Raw genomic sequence first — 20,492 nt, 5'->3', positions numbered from 1 at the left:
CAAGCTTTGGGTATTTTTGTTACAGATATCCGGTCTGACCTTTTAATATATTAAGCAAAAGTTTCAGACACACCCCCATAAATTTATAAAACTGAACGCATATCACATACTTTTGGAATTCAAGGTTATACTTACCTCATGGAACTACAAGCAGAATAGCGTCAATTTTGTTTTCAATAGTACAGGCAAATGAAGAAAAAAATGTGGAATTAAAGGTTTTATTAGCTAAACTACAATATCTTTCTAAACTGAACAGAAATTTGAATTTCTTTTGCTGTGTTGACTCCAGACTTAGAGATCACTAAACCTACTGTCACGATACCCTTCTGACTTTCTTACATATGTAAATTCAATCAATTAATTAAAATTCCCCCAAAATGAGCAGATGCACTACTCACATCTTTTCGCTCTGAAAGATCATACTGTTTAAGAAATAGCTTTTTGAACTGTAAAACAATATAATTTTAAATTACATAGTAATATGAGTTTCATGACTACCAATGTCTTTCATAAATCTCAAATCCTGAATCAATAACATCACCTGAAACTTTCAGAAAACCCTAATGGGATTCATGTGTTTTTGACAGCCAGCAACCTCATTTTTAAAAATATCTTATGCCAGGAATCTATACTGGGAGATCAAATTCCACTTTTAAGCTTCCAACATGGGAAAAAAACAAAACCAAAAACCAAAACAGTGACACAAGAGCAATAGTTTTTTTCTGCTCCGGTGTAAGAAATGCAAAATCATCAAAAGGAACAACCATAGTTTCGTAACTAATTTGCAAAACCACTTCCTCTTTTTTTAAGACTCATTTCTATAGTGACTTACACAAATAATCAGGTATTAAATACAAAAATCCCAAGGACACTCAGGAACATCTTTTACAATTTAATTTAGTGGTATATGAATAAAAGAGAATATTTAAGAATTGTACTTACTTCACGGTATCACTCTACCGTTCAGTGTTTCTTATAACTGACTTCAGCTGAAACTCTCAGAACAGAAGGAACCTGCCCCTGTGTAGCCTTTGTACAGCAAAACTCTAATATGAGAAAAGTTTCACAAGTGTTCCAGTTTTGAAACCACCTTGTCATACGAACAGGTTAAAAAAGACCACCAAAAAGGGAGAATTTATTTTATTAGGCCAAATTACTGTTTTATAACTCTGAAAGCTAAGTAACTAGCTGATGGTGAAATAATAACTATTGTACCCTAAATTTGTACACACAAAGTATCTTGTGTTATTTTACACAAAAATTTTAAAAAAATTTATTGTATTTCCCTTTCCAAAGTTATGCGTAGTTGTTAAAACTGAAGGTACAGTCCAAGCAAAAAATTAAAGTTGTGTTCAAATACCTTCCCAGAGTAATTTTTCCTGAGACACACAATTTGTTTTATAAGCCTGTAATTACGTATGTGCTATTTTATAGTTCTCAAATACTTTTGAAACAGTTAATTTCCTTGCTAACAGAGATTATACAAAATTATGAGGGCAAATCTAGCATTACCCATAGAGATGTGTATGTGTACACAAATAAGGAGGTACAGTGGCAGTATTAATAAGCCATACATTGTGCATCTTCTTTCCCCAATCTTCTTTCCTCTGGCCACAAGTTATCGATTATTTCAAATCTTTGAATAACTCAACATTTTTTTGTTTGTCATTCTTCTGGACTTAAAACACAATCATATTTTTTCTTTTACCCACACAGCATAGTAAACTTACAATATCAAGAATATTCAGCATAACAGAAAAAAGCCTGATAATGCTTTCTTTGAGAAAAGAAAAAAAAGTACTCTATAACAATATACAAAACATACTAGAAGCCTTAGCCAAAATACCTTTATAGCACCCCAGCATTCTATGTAATTTGTCCATCTCACTCATATTTCTGTGCCTTGAACAAAAAGCAAAATTTCCAAACTCAAGGGAATTAAAAACTTTTATCACATACCAGTTCAGTTCTATCAAAAAAATTAACTTTCACTTCGACATCCAGACACCAATGGTCACATTACAGCAAACCCACATTTTGGGCAGGCAGGTGGGGCAGGTATTGTAATCCTGCACTAGGAGCATGTCAGAGGTAGGTTTTTACTTAATAATTTAATTTTCAATAAGACCTGTAATAATTTTCTCCCCAAGACCTGCACTAATACTATCTAAGCAACAGCTACCTTTTTATTAGCTTTTCTGGCTCTCTCCGACTCAAACATTTAACACCAAATTCTTAATGGCAAAGATTTCTTATTTATCTTCAGAAGCCCTGAATGCTACCACACAGTAACAACCAACAGAACTTACGGTGATGATTCCAGTATGATGCTATTAGCTTGAGTGGAAGATGGAGATCTGTGATTTACAAATACTTCACTTGGGGAAGTGTGAACTACATGGTCCACTAAATGTCCAACTGATGAGGGTCGTAACCGGGCTCCTTCTTGAGCGAAGGCAGAGTTGCGACTAAGAGAAATAATAGCAGTGCAATGTGAAAAAAGTATTATTAACCCACATTTCTTACCCTGCTACAAAGGAATGATAAAATAATTAATTCCTCTCAGTGCAAGCATATGTTCATATACATTTTTTTTGTTAAGTAGTTTAAGGTTTAAAAAAAAATCACTGAAACAATTATGTTGTCAGATGAACATGCTATATTTCATAATTTTCTTTTTTAAAGTGTTCAAAAATTATTTTCATGAACACTAAATGGCTAATATTTTTCTTTCTTCTTTTTTCTCCTTTCCCCCCCACCGCCTTCAACTAAAGGAGCCTGAAAGCATTAAGGTCCAATGAACAGGCTACGGGACTGAGAGTCCAGTCAATGAGAAGAAAAAGGAATACCCAAGAGGAGAAATCCTGGCTCTGTTCATGGCAAACCTTAACTTGAATTGATTAAGATGAACATTTTATCTCCTGCTTCTTCTCCTAGAAGAATTATAAGCTTTGCACTGAGAGTTTTATGTGAACCAAAATGTTCCCATTTCAAAAACAGCATAGCGGCATAGGCATCTTTCTTAAAATGCTTTGAAACATGCATGATCAAGTTATGTTTTGCTATAAGTGTCGTTATTACACAATTTTCACATTAATTTTTAAAAGCTAACGATATTTACAACAACAGCCTTTTGAACAATATGCTGCAGTGCCAAAGAATCTTAAAACCTTCTGGTTTATGCAATACAAAATTGGATAATACTGATCCTTAAGCCAGTTTCAGCACACTGAGAAAAGTGGCTCTTTTCAGGAATGATTTTTCACTAACACAAACCTTAATCTCTCTCATATGAAAAGAGTGAGCTTTGAAAGGAAATGCAGAAAAATTGAGGGGAATAAAACTGCAAGCATTTCTCATTAAGTAATCTTCCCCAATGTTTTAAGAAGTGGTGTTAACCAGAATCAATTATTTCTAAAATATCACCAAGATGTTATTTTTTATTATTATTTAGCCAAATGAACAATTTAGTTTTAACTGTGCTTGAGAATAGTCAAGCTCTCAAATTTAAGGTAGCATGCTACATACACTTTTTTATAGGTTGAGTGAGAAGCACCCAAAATTCAGCCCCAAATAATTTCTCTTATCTGGAGGCAAATGTTCCAGAGAACCACTCAGCACAAAATTTGTTATTTGTCTCCGTAATGCATTAATTCTTTTTTCACACCAGTAGGTCATTCACATTAGAGGTTAGACAGTCACTTCTAGGGAGAGAAGATCTGATGCTGCTTACTGATTTGGGGTTCCAGGTGGAGACCGTGATGGTAGGCTCTGTGTTTCCAGCCTCTCATCAGACAGTGAGTTCCTACTCACTACTTCCCAGTCCATTCCACTCATTAACTTCCGTGCCAAGGGTTTACTGGGGGATCTAGAAGAAGAAAGTAAAGTGACTAACTAAAAACTATGAGATAACAATAAAATTACATAAAATTCACTGCAATGAAACTGATGTTTTATAATAGGAAACCTGATTACAATAATGCAAAACTATATTTACATGGGCAGTTCTGCATTTTCTCATTATATTGTACTTCATTTTCTGTACTTTGTACAGGAAAGTCAATGAAATACCGTCATAAAATACTGCTGGCTGGGAGGGGGACAGGAAAGGTGGAAGAGGAACCCACTAAACTTCACTAAGCATTTCTAATGCCTCGGAGAGAACCTGACTCAAAACAGCCATTGAGAGATAAAAATTCAAATCAAAACCAAAACAACCCCACAAACCAAACCAAACCAAAACCTCTAAGCAACACAACTATTTAGCCATCTCAGGAAAAATAAAGCAGTAGAAACATCAGCCCAAAAAACTTCCCAAAGACTTAGAAGAACTGAAAGTGTGGTAATCGTCACCAAGGCAATACAGCTACTGAGTTTTGTTTATCATCAGGGTTTTCCATCAAAGTGACATGCTTTCTTCCAGAACCTGTTTTGTTACCTGTAAGACAGATGCAGTTATCCTATTCAAACTTCTTTGGGGGTAACCAAACTTCATTTGGTTTTGTGCCAGAAATGTCCTTCAGGTTAAAGGTTGTTATCACCAGTGTTTTTATACAAAAGGAATTGTATTTTTCTACTTATTGCCCTTTCTCGTTATTGAGGAAATTTTTCTTCTTGTTCTCCAGTCATCCCAGCATACCTAGAATACCCTTCTGCTGTTTCTTTCACCTATTTCTTAAGCACAAATAAGACCATACTTGCAATCTCTTGTGAAATACTGTATTTCCCTTTTATACTGGAAATCATCAAATGAATCATCTGAGAATTGTGGTTGTTTTTTTTCTTAGCATCACGTTGGACAGTTCAGTTATCCTGCGACTAAATATACCCAGACTTTTGCTATTTATTGTGTTCAACTGAAAATTCTTTAGCCAGCAACAATTCTTTTAAACAATCCTTTAATATCCTGCATATTTCGTGTCACTGGATTTTAACTGTACTTTGATAGTGCTATATAGTTCAAATTTCTCCTCTATCATTACCCAACCATATTTTGTTCCAGTGATACCTCAACTTCAGGTTTTTGTGCCCTGATAATTTCATTCCCATTTGCCTTTACATTCTATCACTATACTCATCTCTACTCTCCAGGTTTGCACAATGAGGTGCCAACATATTATTGTATCAGCGTAACTCCTTCAGTTCTTTCCCCAGTTCCATACAACCACATCACAAAATAACCTCTGCCTTTCCTGTCCCTGGGACACAAGGCAACTGTTCCTTATCTCCATCATTATCACATTACTAATTTACTGAAAGTGCAAGTCCAGAAAGAAGGAACTTTCAGAAATTAAGGAACTGCCCGCAAACGAATTACATCCTTTTGAAAATGAGAAGCTTCATTACAAATACATTTTTGCTTCTCATGGAACTTAAAATTCAATGCAAGGCACCACCTTAAGCAGACTGCCCCCCATATTATCAAAAAATTCTACAACAATAACCAACCAAGCATCATATCAAATAATCTATCTTCATGCAGAAATATGTAAGTTCTATGATGTCAACACTGTGTGTTTGATAGTAAAGGAGTTGTGATCTGTGTGTGTTTTTACATCCCCAAGCAGTTCTGAACACATATTGCACGCTGCTTTGCTGCTCTAAAGACTTACCGAATAACAGCTGAAAACATCAGACAGTTAAGTGAGATGGGCTGTTCTAAATACTACTGTTTCAAGTCTTTTTCCACTTGGGGAAAAAAATAATCTGACAGTATATTGATATTTGAAAACAGGGAAAATATAAATTATTTAATTCCTGAGGAAAAGCACATCCAGCTTCTTAGCACGCTTCACTGTATTTAAGCAGTATAAATTTGATTCAATAAGTAATTAGCTTGACATCATGTCAATTAAACCAACATTTCAATTTCTGTAATGTGTTTCAGATGTGAGCAACTTAAACCACTTACATATTTTTCTTCACAAACACAGCAAATTTGAGCAGCTCTGAACAAATGAAATAAGAAGAAAGCAGCAGAAGTGAAATGCATGTCTAATGTTATCTGTTCAGTACTCGTTTACTAATCAAAGCTATCATTAGCTAGACCTTGCTGACAGCATGCTGGCAGTCAGCAGATTAGCACCAAGAGCCAGCTCTGCCTAGAGAACAGGCTGAGGGAAAGATGCAGAGCCACATAATACATCCAATGCTAAATTAGGGAAATATGGGACTGCAGATACAGTAGTTTCTGACAGACATATAAAGGCAGCTATTGAACCTTATTTACCTTCAGTGAAAAAGCAACAATTAGAACATAAGTTTGGTTTGTGTTTAGTTTGTTGGGGTTTTTTTGAAGTGTGCAACAGTGAAAGGGCACTATCCTTGCCTGTATAAAACAAATTAAGTCACAAAGAGAGACACAAAAGTATATAGGGAAGGGAAAAAACAAGTTTTTCCAGAAATTACATTTTTGACTGCTTCAAAAAAAAGAACCCACTGCACTGTCTCTGAAGTCATAGTTTGTAACTACATTTTTGAAAACTTCCTCAATCTATGCAAAAAATGAACATAACTCTAAAATGAGAAAAGCATCATTTTCGTCCCTATCAAAAAAATCCAATGTTAAGAAAACTCACCGTTTGCTGTGGATAGGGTCTGCTCTTTCAGCCATAATACCTTACTACCATGATAAACAGCTGCAGCGTTTATCAGCAAATGTTCGTTTCAATTATTTTATTAACAGCTCTAACCTCAGAGTCCCACCCTCTCATGTTTGTTGCCTCTACTTCCTGTCTTTGCAGAAATTTCAAAGAAAAAATTACCACACTGCAGCACTGAACTTCTCAGTGCTGTGGCTTTTTGATACTAGTTCTCCTACCAACACTTTTAAAACTAACATTTTTTTTCTTATTAACACATAAGATATGTTGTGAAATTTTCCTGCAAATTTCTCCTGTATCACTAATTCCTTACAATATGCAAATAACTTACTCATGCCAGAGTGCAGCTGAGGAGATGGGAGGGGGTAAGGTGTAAAAAATATTTTAAATTCTTTGATAAACTTTGGAATTCTAAATTCCACCTTTGTCTGCTCAGTCTGGATGCTTCTACTGCATCCCAGCACAGGGCACTTCTAATTAACAGAGTAAACTATTCTCAGATTCAACTTTTGGTGTATTGGCAGAGATATTCCTAAAGAAGTTGCAAGAAGTCCTATCTACCTGAGTAAGGACAGAGACTGAAAACTTTACATGCCCCCAAACTCAAGAACAGTCTTACAAGCTGCAATAATATGTCAAATAAAAAAAATTGAGTAGCGGGATGAAATTACATAATGCAACTGAAAAAAAGCATGACAAATTGTATTAGCTCAGCTACAGTACACAAAAGCTTTTGAAGACAGAATTTGTTTTGTGTCCCACAGACGAAGTGCTAAATTCTCACACAAGCTGGGAAAGAAAGAGGGTATTGTTTGGGAACACAGGTGCGAATCTTTTAAATCATTTCTATCCCAAAAAGAAATACAACCTGGAGCCACAGCCTTGCTTTGTATTTTGACAAGGAGTACGGGGAATGCACCTCTCAGCACAACTGGCAACTACTGCTTCAGACGGAGAGTCTGAAACTATGTACAAATCTGCAGATACACCACAAATGACATATGCAATTTAAAGCAACTGAGGAATTATTTAATTAACCGAATAAATGCATAGGTGAAGCGATTGGATCTTTGGAAACAGAGACTGCAACTTAATAACAGGGAGTTTGCAAATACAAATGACCGAGACACCCACCCACTATCATACAACACACACAAACCACCTTTTCTCAGCTCAAGTAAACACCATCAGAACTGAACAAAATAAGAATATTTTGCAAGGACTTTAAGAGAGAACAGTGTTCTTTAAGAAATCTCTCAATTCATGTTTTGATAAAACTGTATTCACTTTGATTATCTACTTTCACTTTTACTATGCTCCAGGGAATTCTTATGGGTTTTCTTGGGTTCTGAATATCCTGCAACAAATGAGGCCAAGAGAATAGCTGTAATTAAGAAGGGGCGGGGAGGGGGAAGAATCTAAACTGCAGCAACAGTTTCCTAAATGCTAAAGTTAGTACTGCATGAAGATTAAGAAAACAGCATCATCCACAAAACGCATCAAATTTATTACAAATCATCTCCTTCACAGTAATAGATTCAATTTTTTACAATTGAATTTTAAATGGTTTTATGATTTGGAAAAAAAAGTACAATCCATGAATACTACTTCACCTAATTTTAAAGTAAAATCCTGAGGACAAACAGCTAGGCCTGCTAATCATAGGTTATAACTGCTCTTTTTATTCAAATGGCTGTTAAGAAATTTTACTTCCATGTCTTGTGTTCTGTATCTATGTTCTGCTCATTGTGCAAAGGCTACATGGTCATTGCTTGCGGCAATCACTATTTCCCAGCTTTGAATAAACACCTCACTCAAATTAACATCTCAATGTACTATGGGTGTTATTCTCTTAAAATGTGTCCCGGTTTCTGCTGGGAGAGAGTTAATTTTCCTCCCCATAGCTGATACAATGCTGTGTTTTGGATTCAGTATGAGAATAATGTTGAATAATGAGAATAACACACTGATGTTTCAGATGTTGCTAAATAGCGCTTACTCTAAATTAAGGACTCTTCAAGTTTCCCATGCTCTGCCAGTGAGCAGGTGCGCAAGAAGCCGGGAGGGAGCAGAGCCAGGACAGCTGACCTGAACCAGCCCAAGGGATATTCCACACCACAGAGCATCATCCTCAGTATATAAACTGGGGGGAAGAAGGAGGAAGTGGGGAATGTTTGGAGTGACGGTGCTTGTCTTTCCAAGTAACCATTATGTGTATGGAGCCCTGCTTTCCTGGAGATGGCTGAACACCTGCTGGCCCATGGGAAGTGGTGAATGAATTTCTTATTTTGCTTTGCTTGCACATGTGGCTTTTGCTTTACCTACTAAACTGTCTTTATCTTAATCCATGTGTTTTCTCACTTTTACTCTTCTAATTCTCTCCCCCATCCCACTGGTGGGGCAGTGTGAGTGAGCAGCTGCGTGGAGCTTAGTTGCCAGCTAGGGTTAAACCACAACACAATGAAATGATTCAAAAGTCTGCTTAAACAGTATTAGCTCAAATAAGGCAGTTTCTAACTAGATATTGGTAAGAAAACACAGTGTAAGTCTGGATAGCTCTAGAAAAAAAAATCTGGGGTTTTTTGGGTTTTTTTGTTTTGTTTTTAAACTGATCTTGAATAATCTTCTGATGTGGTAATAACAAAAGCAAGAGTAATTACACAATTTTTTTTTTTAATTAAGTGTCCACTTAATTTGCAAGACAGACCTGACTTTAATGCTGGCATGCTCCTGGTTTCATAGCAAAAGGCAACCAATACATAGCAGAACTTTCAAAAGCAACCCAAATGAGTCCACTGCTTGACAGCTTAAAAAGCTGTTCAACACCACAATGACTGTCTGAGAAAGACACACTCAGAAAGAGAAAAGCCGATTCTAGGAACAAAAACCACGTTATGCCTGGAAAAACCTTAAAAAGCAAAATTTATCCTTTCTATGAATATAAAAGGGCTAACATCCACTCAGTATTTAAATTTGAAATGTAAATCTTTAGAAGGCAAAGAATTAAAGACAATGTTCTTAGATTAAGCTTCTTGAACCATGTGGTGTTCTAGAAATGTCTTAAATTTCAAATATTTTCACACTGGAAAATACTAAAAGTCTTTAAAATTGAAATGTATTAATTGCACACTATGATGGGGAGGACAGAGGAAGAAACAGATGATTTAATAAAAGCCTGTTGAGGTGTATTTGTTACAATATGCTATTAATTTCAGTTCACCAACATATGTGTATATACCTCAGACATTTATCAGTCATCAGCATTACTAAACAAATCAAAAGGTGAGGATGAATGCTGTATTCCTTAGTCTAAAAGCAACAGTGGAAAATAAAATCACTGGCCAAAGAGACCAAGTATTTTATCACAAAAAAAAGCGCCAAAGACATGAGAAAACATCATAGCAGTTCTATCCATGGCTTTACATTTTATCCAGAATATTCATTACAAAATACAAGTGACCCCAGCACCACTTCTTCAGTTTTGACACAAAGGGAAGAGTGCCATCTACTGAATAAGATTTTCTAATATTATAAATACACTCTTCAAAACAAAAAACAGCTCTCCTCCACTCTACCTTACTTGTGGGAAATTGCCAAGTTCAGACTGCAACAAGAAAAGTAGTTTTTAACTGATTCACAATGGTAATTTAAGTAACAAACTTAGCTGTCACAGTGATGAGCCTCCCAGGTACTAGAAAAGTTGGCCCACATAAAAATCTAACCAGCCTCCCCAAGTAAATTAAATAGAATAAAAAATAATTCTACAGCACACAGAACAAATTGGTTTTATAAAATCTACCTGTTGAACCACCATGTGACAGCACTTCTGCCCCTAAATCCTTCTAACATGGAGCTGGTTATCTATGGTGTGCCCAGCTAAAAACTCAAATTTTATTGTATTGTACATGGAGAAAGGGGAGGGGGGGCAGGAAATCAAGGCAGAATTCACCAATGCTCTGAACACCAGTGTCTGCAGGTACTTGAGAAAGGTTGCTGGGCTTGTTGCTAAATTTCTGTGAACATCAATTTGTACTCCAGCTTTCCTTAAGGGGTAACTATGTTGAAAGACGTTTCCCATTTCAGTAAAAGTATAAGCATAGAAAAAGCACGGAGCATGTTCCCTTCCCATAAGGATTCTTTCTATTAAAGATCAGATCAGAAATCTGCCAAATAGATGCAGCAGGTATTTTACTTTTGAATAGTGTTAACATAATTTCTGGATGAAGAGCTAAATCTGTGTCTTGACTGTTTCCCTGCAATCACTGAACCCCTCAGGAGTCTGAAACCCAATTAAGTAATAGATTCTATGATTAGCCAGCTACTCTGTGACAGAATACCTTCAGAAGCTGCTCACTCCTCGCCAAATTTTTCATAGGGACTATGAGGGACACTTCACTGGGACTATAGCGATAATGCTGTTCTGACCAAGTCAGTCACAGTACCTTATTCTAAAGAAAGTATGTCTGTACCGTTGTAGGTTGTTCTCAAGGATAAAACATACCCATTAACTCAATATTTTAATGGAATGGTTAGAGACCATGCTTTGCAATAATGACAGCACTAAAAAGACTAGTACACATAGCAATAAACTACACAGATTGAAGGCTATTCCAAATCTTGAAAATACATAAAGAAGGACATATTAAAGAATACCCTTATTTTCTGTCATAAGACTCTCCCCTATTTCTGGCTGCCCCAAAGAAACACCCCTCCCATATCAAAATTAAACTCCTTGATGCAGTTAAATCAAGCCACCAGCAACAGTCAACAACAGTTGCTCTTTATTTTACATTTTTGCAAACAGAAAACGATCCTGTAGCATCTAAAATCATACAAACAGAGAAGGCTTACTGATCCTGTAAAAATGTAAATTGCTTACCTTGCAAATACTCTGTCTTTGTTTGCTCTTTCTTTACCATACTGCACAGACTGGACCTCTGTTCTCCCACTGGAAAATAAAACAAAACAAAGCAAAACCACTAAATGCAACAAGCTTAGGATAACAATTTCTTGCTTAAAATCGAACCATCTCAACAGAAAATCCCTAGATTCTATTTTCAGTCATACTCAAGCAATTGAGCTAGCTTCAGTACAGTGTAACTTTAGAAAGCATTTGGTAGAAGTGTAGGTTGCCTTCCCCATTACAGTCTAACTCTAACAAAGACCAATTAATTTTAGGCATGAAGACATAAATTTTTCTCTTCCTTTTTCTTCTTATCCAAAGCAATAAAAAAGTTCCACTTGGATCTTCAGGTAACAACACTATAATCCTCTCCATTAGCCACACTCAAAAGTCACAGCATCTCCTCCGTACTCCTCCTAAACTATTCCCTGAATCACTAATATCTTAGTTGCTACTTAGTTTGGCAAAATATCATGAATAAATTAAGATAAACAAATCAGAATTGTATTCTTCTGTACAACTTGTCAAAACCAAGATCAGATCTTCTAACTTGCTGACTTTTCATGTAAGATCAGATGTCTTGTGTCGAAGTAAATCCTTTGTAATATTTCATAATTTCTGTTTTAGAAAAAAATATGCAATTTGGGGGGGGCTGTCTATCAGCAGTTGATAGTGGTGGCAAGATATCAACAAAACTCCCTCTTGTACCCACTTCCCCATTTATAACTTCATACCAAGGCACAGACTCAACTCAGAGGATACATGTAAAAGTATATTGATACTTAAAACTCTGGTTTTTTTGTTTCTTACAGGGACATTTACATCGTAAAGTCAAACTGTTCATTAATAATTAGCTCGTTTCACATTCATATTACAGAACTACTGTATGTATGAAGGCTGGAGAAATGGGCCAGCTGGTATCTCATAAAATTCAGTGAAGGGAAATGCAAAGACCCTCACCTGGGGAACAATAACCCCATGCACAGGCTAAGGGCCAACTGGCTGGAAAGCAAGTTTACTCAACACGGATGAGACTGCATCTGGAGTGCTGTGTTTGTTGAGTTCCAGGGTCCTTCAAGTCAACCAAAGGGCCACAGAAACAATTAAGGGTCCAGAGTGACTGACACATGAGGAGATGAGAGAGCTGGGACTGTTCAGCCTCAGGAGGAGAAGGCTCAGGGGCATCAAATGAGTGCCTATAAATACCTGAAGAGGGAATTAAAAAATACAGCCAGCCTCTTCTCAAGAGAGCCCAGTGACATGACAAGAGGCAATGGGCACAAACTAAAATATGAGATATCCTACTTAAACAGAAGGTGGTAAAAAACAACAGCAATAAAAAAGAATCTTCACAAAGCAAACAAAAAAAACTTTTTACTGTGAAGGTGGTCAAACACTGGATCAGGTTGCTCAGAGATGGTGCAAAGTCTCCATCCTTGGAGATATTCAAAACCTGGCTGGACACTGTCCTAGGCAACCTGCTGTAGCAGACCCCATTTGAACAGGGCATTGGACTAGGCAGTGTCCAGAGCTGCCTTCCAACCTCTGCCATGTTGTGATTCTAAGAAATCTCTGTTTTCAAACCTGCTGCCTACTAACTTCCTAGGGTTATACATTTTTAAATCCAACAAGCAGTAAGCCATCTACATTTTCCTTTATTCCTTTCCAGTAATTCTAACATTGTATTTGCCTTTCTTTAACTCCTACTTATAATTGATTTAATGTTTTCAGAGAACTACAAAGGTCCAAGACAGTAACAGCTTATTTATAATTGGCGTTCCTCCTCTTTTCTCTCCTTGTGTAGATTATTTTGCATTTTTAGACACTGAACTCAATCTACCATTTTATTGCCTACTCACTCATTGTGACATACCACCGAAACTTTCTACAGCCAACTTCAGCTTTTGCTACAAAAACCTGTATCACTTCAGTGGTAACTTCCCTTTGTTGTGAAGAAGGAACCTATTTGTTACACATCTGGTTAAAATGGTTGCTAATATACAATAAAACTCTTCAGGTTTTGGCAGTTTAACTTCTTTAATGAGTATTTGGTAAGGAATACTATTAGAACTACTTTGAAAATTTAAAGACAGTGTACAGAAATCAGTTTTTCTCATCAGTAGTCTTGATCTCTCCTGGAAGCTTTTTTTTTAAAAAAAGAAGAACAACAATCCAACCACCTTGCTTTGTAATTTGCTGCATTATAATCTTTTAGACCAATGGAAACAATAAATTATGTAACACATTTAATAGTTCAACAATTTAATGTCTCTGATTTCTTTCAGAACTAGACATAATTCTGTCTATCCCTGGCAATTCAGCATTTTATTAGTTTGTTCTACTCATAGAAATGCTGGCTAGAAGTCTCTAGTCCAATCTCCTGTTAACTCTAGGTCATGTCTGGCCGTGGCTTTGTCTACCCAAGTTTTGAAAGCCTCCAAAAATAGATCCCACAACCACCCTAAGTAACTTGTTCCAGTAATGCACTACTCTCCTAAAAAAACAAAAACCCAAAAACTTTTCTTAATGTCCAGCTAGAATCTTCAAGATGAAATCTGTGGCTGTTGCCCCTTGCTCTGTCACCTGCAATTACCAGCACAAGTCTGGCTCCACCATTTCTGACACTGCCCTTGAAGTAGCTTTAGGCTTGCTACAGAATTCCCCCTTGGCTTTCTCTTCACCAGGTTAAACAAGCCCACTGCCCTCAGCCTCTCCTTGTGTGCCATGTTACTACTATTATGCTGCCTCTAAACAATCTCTCAAACTACCTACAGAAATTCTAGCCTTTTGGCTGCTTCATTAACTTTAATGATCATCTTAAATTTTAGGCAGTTTCCCTTTTCATCTTACATTAACATAAAATGAATGTCATCCTCCAAGAACTATCCTATAATACTAACCACAATTATTCAAATTCAAAATAGTTACAAAAATTAAAAAGCTCCCCCAAATTCACTACAATAATATTGAACCAACTCTCAAACACTGTTCAGGATCACAGAATGTTTCTCAAATGAGTGCTGTGAATCCTGGTCAAAAAATGGTATAAGAATTTAGCCACCAAATTACTTTCCTCTTTATACATTTCTACAACCCCCAAGTGTAACAGAAACAGTCTGTTACTGTGTTGTCTAGCTTTTCATCATCTCCTTTTGTACATCACAGATACTGCTGTCATTCTAGGCAGGTGATTAGTAGCAGCTCCGTTATTCTCTACTTCAGGCACAATTTAAACTACCAGCATTCTGCATTACTTGCAGAGGCTGTTACCTCAGTTGCTGGGATTTTCTTTTTTATGAAAAGCATAATACACTAAAAACCAACACCACCTACTCCATCGATAGAAATTATACTTGGGGATTATAGTTATTCCACAGTCATTCTTTGCACCTCCAAGATTTTTGCAATTATGTTAAGTTCATCCTTAGAAGTTACAGACTTAATTTTATACTTCTTTTCTGAACTTCTGGTTTTGGTGCAGAATATGTATGTCTCTTGTCTTCACCTAGTTCCTATTAGCATGCATCTATCTTAAGTGGGCTTTACTTGTACAATCTTATTTTCATTAATTTCTGTTTGATCTTTATTTAGAAATGCAGCCTGTGAGACAATCTCAAGAGTACTAGCTTCATAACAACCACTAATAATACAACAATTATATTTTCAAGCTATTCTAGAAATTTACTGGCAACATTTGAAACTTAGGCCAACAGGGAAGGGGAACAGTTGCAGGATGGAAAAACTGCTTGAATTATGGCACCTTATAACCAGGATTCTAAATAATTCCCTATGTTTATTGATGAGTTCCCTGTTAGCTTATGCTCTTTCCCACATATTTTAAATCAGGACTTACCAGTACCGGAACTTGGAACCCAAAGTGAAGTAATGTGCAAAGAAGTTCTTCTGAGGGGGGAGCGGTCTATCCAAACGGAAGAATGTGTGATGTTCAACACAAGCTTTCCACAAATTCTTACATGCGCGGTAATTCACCATATTGAATCCCAATAATGTTTCTCTAGATTCATGCTAAAGAGGAGAAAAAAAATCATTTCAGATAAAAATTGTTCAAAGTTACTTTTGAAATTAAGATATATACTTTTAGCTTTTTTTAAAAAAAAATATGCTCTTTGAATTTTACATTAACTTTATGTATTATAAACCTTTTTTAAATACCTCTAAGTTGTCTTCAAAGGTTTCTTTCTTTTTTTTTCTTAATGAGCCTGCTCAAAGGTTAACAGTCTGTTTAGTGATACTGAAACAAGTCTAGATGGCAAAAAATGGTCCCAAAAGGTAGGACATTTAAAAAAATGTCTGTGATTCAAGAACTCAAAGGCAACATGCCTCCTTGTTTCAAGATTACAACAGTTAAGATGAGGAATTGTCATGCACACTTGCCAATTAAAGACTGGTAACAGCTATTGATCTCAAGAGCAACTGAGTCTACTTCTAAATGATCAATTAGGCTCCTGGTAAAGGAAATAAGCAAAACTGCAAGCAAGCTAAGATATTCTGCCTGTTGAGGGAGCTTGATTACAACCTTTGTAGGTCAGAAAACACCATCATCACTCTGCTTTCTCTTCACAGTACTAAATCCTCCACAACATTTAGCACACCTAAACTGCTTTCACTTAAATGTAAACTCCTTTTCCAAGTTAAGCTTTTGCTGGCCTGCTTATCTTTAGATCTGCTGAGATACCCAGATGTAGACCTGCAACTCTTCTCCCAGCACTGTACTTGGGAAGTTGAGACTAACGGCTAAGACGGACACGGTATTTTCAGCCACATGAGGAATTTAGGGTAAAGAATAAAATGCATTTTAAAAGTAAACAGCAACCCTGGGTATCTATTGATGAAATTCAAGAAATTACATGCAAGAAAATAAAACCTGATATTTTACTTTAATTGACAAAATTTACTTATATCTCTTGTTTTAATATCCAAGTACTGCCAACTGTGCCCTGTATTTTCTAGACATATTAAATAAAGTACTTAAAAATTAAAAGCCACAAACAAGGTAACAGATATAAAGTCCATTACCTATTCAGTTAAAAAAGACTTTATCAATAACATAAATAACATAATATAAACAAGATACATTACTATACTGCAAAAGAGCAACTATGTAAAATTTATGGACTGTCATCTGCATCCAGTAAAGGATGAACCCACCAAGATTTTAGATTCCAACAAAAAGTCCTCATGCTGTAGCAAATGTTAATGCTCTGTCAGCCTTTTAAAGTGTTGGAAAATAGAATTTGACAACTTGTATGAGCTGCTGATCATGCATGTTCATGTCTCTCAAAGCATTGTAATTATGGGGGATGGGGGTGGGGAAATTCTCCTGTTTCCCCTAGTTTGTTACTTCACAGAACAAGCTGATCTGATTCTCATGCCACCATCTGATCACTAGATCAGGCATGAAGCATGAAGGAGGAGCTGGTATCGCATGATGAGAAGGAGCTGCAGCTAGATCAGCTTAATTGTAATGCGAAACAGCACTTTCACAGGAACTTGGTGTGTTAGAGCTTTAAAGGTACCTTAACAATAGTTCTATTCATAGCTTTTAAGGCTTTCATTGCAGTACAGAGAGAACTGATTCTCAAACCCTACCCTTGATCTCAATTACAGCGAGGAATCAATCCTTAATGTAAAGAAGTGTAAGATATTGGCTCCTTAGTGCACCCATCCTTTTTCTATCCACCCTTGCTGGTTCTGTAATACCTAAACATAAGCTGGGCACTTGAAATTCATCTTTGCTGATGATTCTGGGGTGCAAGCCCTTGTTCTACTGCTGTCTGGTAGCTGAATTTAGAATAAGATTGACCCTGTTTTCCCTGAAAATAGTAGGCTTGAATCAATGCGGGCTCAGCATAAGACCCCAAGGTAACGCTTACAATGTCCATGGTACTTCAGCCAAAAGCACATAAAGTAACAGGACTGTTGTACTGCGGCTTACAAAAACGTTTTTATACCACAAGGCTCCAAGAAGATGCTGAATGCTCTATAGTATGTCAATGACATACAGGTATTTTAGGTCTGTTGAGATAGTGTTAGAAGACTACTTCAGGGAGTCGCAGTTGGATTCTGCTCTGAAACTACTATCTCACTAATTTTGTCCATGCTTCCTACTGCAGAGAGGAAAATGGTCTGCTTGCTACAGAGGCAGAGAAGAGTGAAGCAGCTGGAATGCAATACCAGTGATGAGGCTCAGGGCCCAAGCATGAAACTTCAGGTAAGGCAAATATTACCATATAAGTTAATTTAAAGCATAACCTTACAGATGTACACCATATAGCAGGCTACCTATAGAATCCAAGATGAAACACTGGAGGGATAGGGGAAAGAAAGGTCTAAGTCATATTTGTGGTTCATTTTATTAAAAGAACAAAAAAACAAACAAAAAAAGCAGAATCTATATTGGTGCCTCCTTCTCATACAACAGCTCAGCCCTTAACATTTTCACCTTGGGTGGGGACATTCATTCAAACCCACCTTTGCCTGATTTGAAACAGGGACTTCAGATCTTTCGCTGCTCAGGAGAGAAACTGGGCTGAAAAACATATTCTCTAGTGGGTCCCTTTCACTTAGCCTAAACAAAGAAAAATCCCAGAACAAAGCAAAAACGCCCTACCCCCATCTCTGAGAGACACAAAAAGACTTGTGCTTTATAAGCGGCAGACGCTCCAGAGACTCAAGATGTTCCACAAATAGTGGAAAAAAGTCCTGTGGAAGCTTAAATGCAACACAGATTGTGCCAACAGTTTCTGCTTGTAACGCAAAATCTTCAATAGGATTAGGCAGCAATCAACTAGGCATCTAATGAATGCCAGTGTTATTTAAGATCAAGTATGTACTTGGGCAGATAAACTCATATATTGCCTTGTGATTCTAGCCCACATTCTGTCTAAAAGTCAGCAAGACAAAAAAAAACATGTATATATAAAATTAAAAAGAAAATAAATCATTTTGGCCTCTCACTGAAACCAGGTCTTGGTCATGGACAAAACCTATGATATTGTTTTTTTACAGACTTAAGTAATTTTTCAGTGGATATTAGGGCTCTAAAAAAGCAAAGAAACATGCTGAACAGCTTATTTGGCTGCTAAAGAATCAAGACCACTAAAGAATACTGGATTGCATTAAGAGTTTGATGCTAACTATTGACATTACAACAGCCAAGAGTGCAACTACCTAAACCTAGAAGCTTAGGGAAACATGCAGAAAAATGAAACTACTTAATAATTCTCAAACAGCTTCAAAGCATGTAAGGGAAGCCGCATACAGAACAGGCAGAATACACAAAATATGGTGAAAAAAACCTGCCACTGAAGTTAAAGCTCAGAGAGCTTTTTGTGTCAGATGAGTAAGTCATACATACAACATTCTTTTACCCCCACAAAACCATAAAGAAACAATGGAAAGAAAATCTACTCTGGTGGATGTGTGCTCCCGGTATATAGCAGTCAGAATATGAAATCAGCTTCCATTCAAGACTATATTATGCTACCAGTGGAAAATGACTTTGACGTTAAACTGCTTCATCTGACTTAAGTGATTTATTTAAACACAGATATAATCTATTAAAAGCAGGCAAATAATTCTTTACTTATGTTGATGCCTCTAAGCAATGCCAAGTCAGGGAATAAATTTAATAGGTGATTAGAAGATAAGGCACTTGCACTTTTGAGGTCCGTTGCAATTAAAAGCTCTCAACACTCATTAACACTATTTGAAAAATATCTGTTTAGGACTGCTTAAACTAGGGCATATGCAGCCCAGTTTGGAAAAAACAAAAACACTAGAAAATTCCTATCCAAAGTCCACTAATTTAACATTCTATAGCATCTCAGCTTCGCAGCTGAATAAATATGGTTACTCAGCTGTACAATTTATGATATATTTACACACAACTTTTAAACATCATCAGCATACCATGACTGTATTTTCACTGCCGTATCGTAAATCAGTGCTTTTAAATATACACTCAAAGCACTAGATCAGAGGTATTTTACATACCAAATGTGCAATCACTGAGTCACTTCACCTAGTTTCTGCTGCCTAAAGAGAGCCATTTGTGCTCTTTATTGTTAATGGGAATGAAAGCAAAAGTAAGCACATACCCACCAGAGAGCAACTTAATGCATCCTAAAACGTACTTCCAATTCATGCAAGATGTTTCACCCCTTGTATGTATCTGGTTACTTTAGAGGAAGTCTAATAATTAGCTTTGGCTAGCTAGTGATCACGAAACAGAAAATACGTTCTTTTAACCTAAATGAAGATGAATATAGGTGAGATGAATCTTATCCTATGAGTCTAGTCGGGGAAAGTAACTCTGGAAATAACAATGTTAATATTAAGTTTGATTTAAATTAGTTTAAGTATGCCTTCTTTGGAAGCCAAATTTAAGCTTTGATCTTAAGATATTCATGACTTGAAAACTGATGTCAAAAGCTTAATTTTCATTCATTCCATCTGATACATAGAGTTTAAAGAAAAACAGCACAAAGCTTTTTAATTTTTGGCTTGGGTAAGACGTCTCAGAAAAGAAATTACATTAGTTACATATACTACATTCTGGTGCAAGTAAATATACAGAGTATTAAAAAGCAACGGTAAAAACAAGATGAGAAACCTATCTTTATATTACTGTCAATTATATGCATAATTTTTTTTGCAGAAAGAAGAGAAAATACTCATACAAAATCCAATCCAATTTTATATGTGGGTATCTCAGTCATCGCTGTTCTGAACTCTGCTACTACAACCTTTTCCTCAAGTTCCGATTTAGAAAACAACTATAGTTCAAAATTTCTGAATTCCAAATAAAAACCCAAATTCTTGTCTCAGATCTAAAGACAACATTCCCGCAACTGTAATGGAAGTTGCACACACTGGTATCAAGACAAAATTTGACCTCTGGGCTGTCAGAGATCAGTTTGCCTTTGAGAACTACCCAGTAGCTCCTGCAGCGTATTAAGAAATAC

The 20,492-nt window shown here is 36.4% G+C and overlaps 1 protein-coding gene across 4 annotated transcripts in view; it reads right to left on the bottom strand.

The window, feature by feature from the left end:
• PTPN4 (protein tyrosine phosphatase non-receptor type 4) overlaps positions 1-20,492 on the bottom strand; it is a 111,777-nt gene that overhangs the window by 22,307 nt on the left and 68,978 nt on the right. For all 4 annotated transcript variants that reach the window (XR_013930026.1, XM_080399521.1, XM_080399522.1 and 1 more), the window contains 4 exons: positions 15,359-15,531; positions 11,482-11,550; positions 3,734-3,868; positions 2,310-2,468 (listed from right to left, as the gene is read on the bottom strand). Coding sequence is in view for 3 of the 4 variants with exons in the window: in XM_080399521.1 (XP_080255647.1) it covers positions 2,310-2,468; positions 3,734-3,868; positions 11,482-11,550; positions 15,359-15,531 (536 nt within the window). In the remaining variant the exon portion in view is untranslated. The remainder of the gene's footprint in view (positions 1-2,309; positions 2,469-3,733; positions 3,869-11,481; positions 11,551-15,358; positions 15,532-20,492) is intronic.

Source organism: Falco punctatus (assembly GCF_963210335.1).
Source record: "Falco punctatus genome assembly, chromosome: 8".
Classification (NCBI taxonomy): domain Eukaryota; kingdom Metazoa; phylum Chordata; class Aves; order Falconiformes; family Falconidae; genus Falco; species Falco punctatus.
This window is presented reverse-complemented; position numbering and strand designations above follow the sequence as displayed.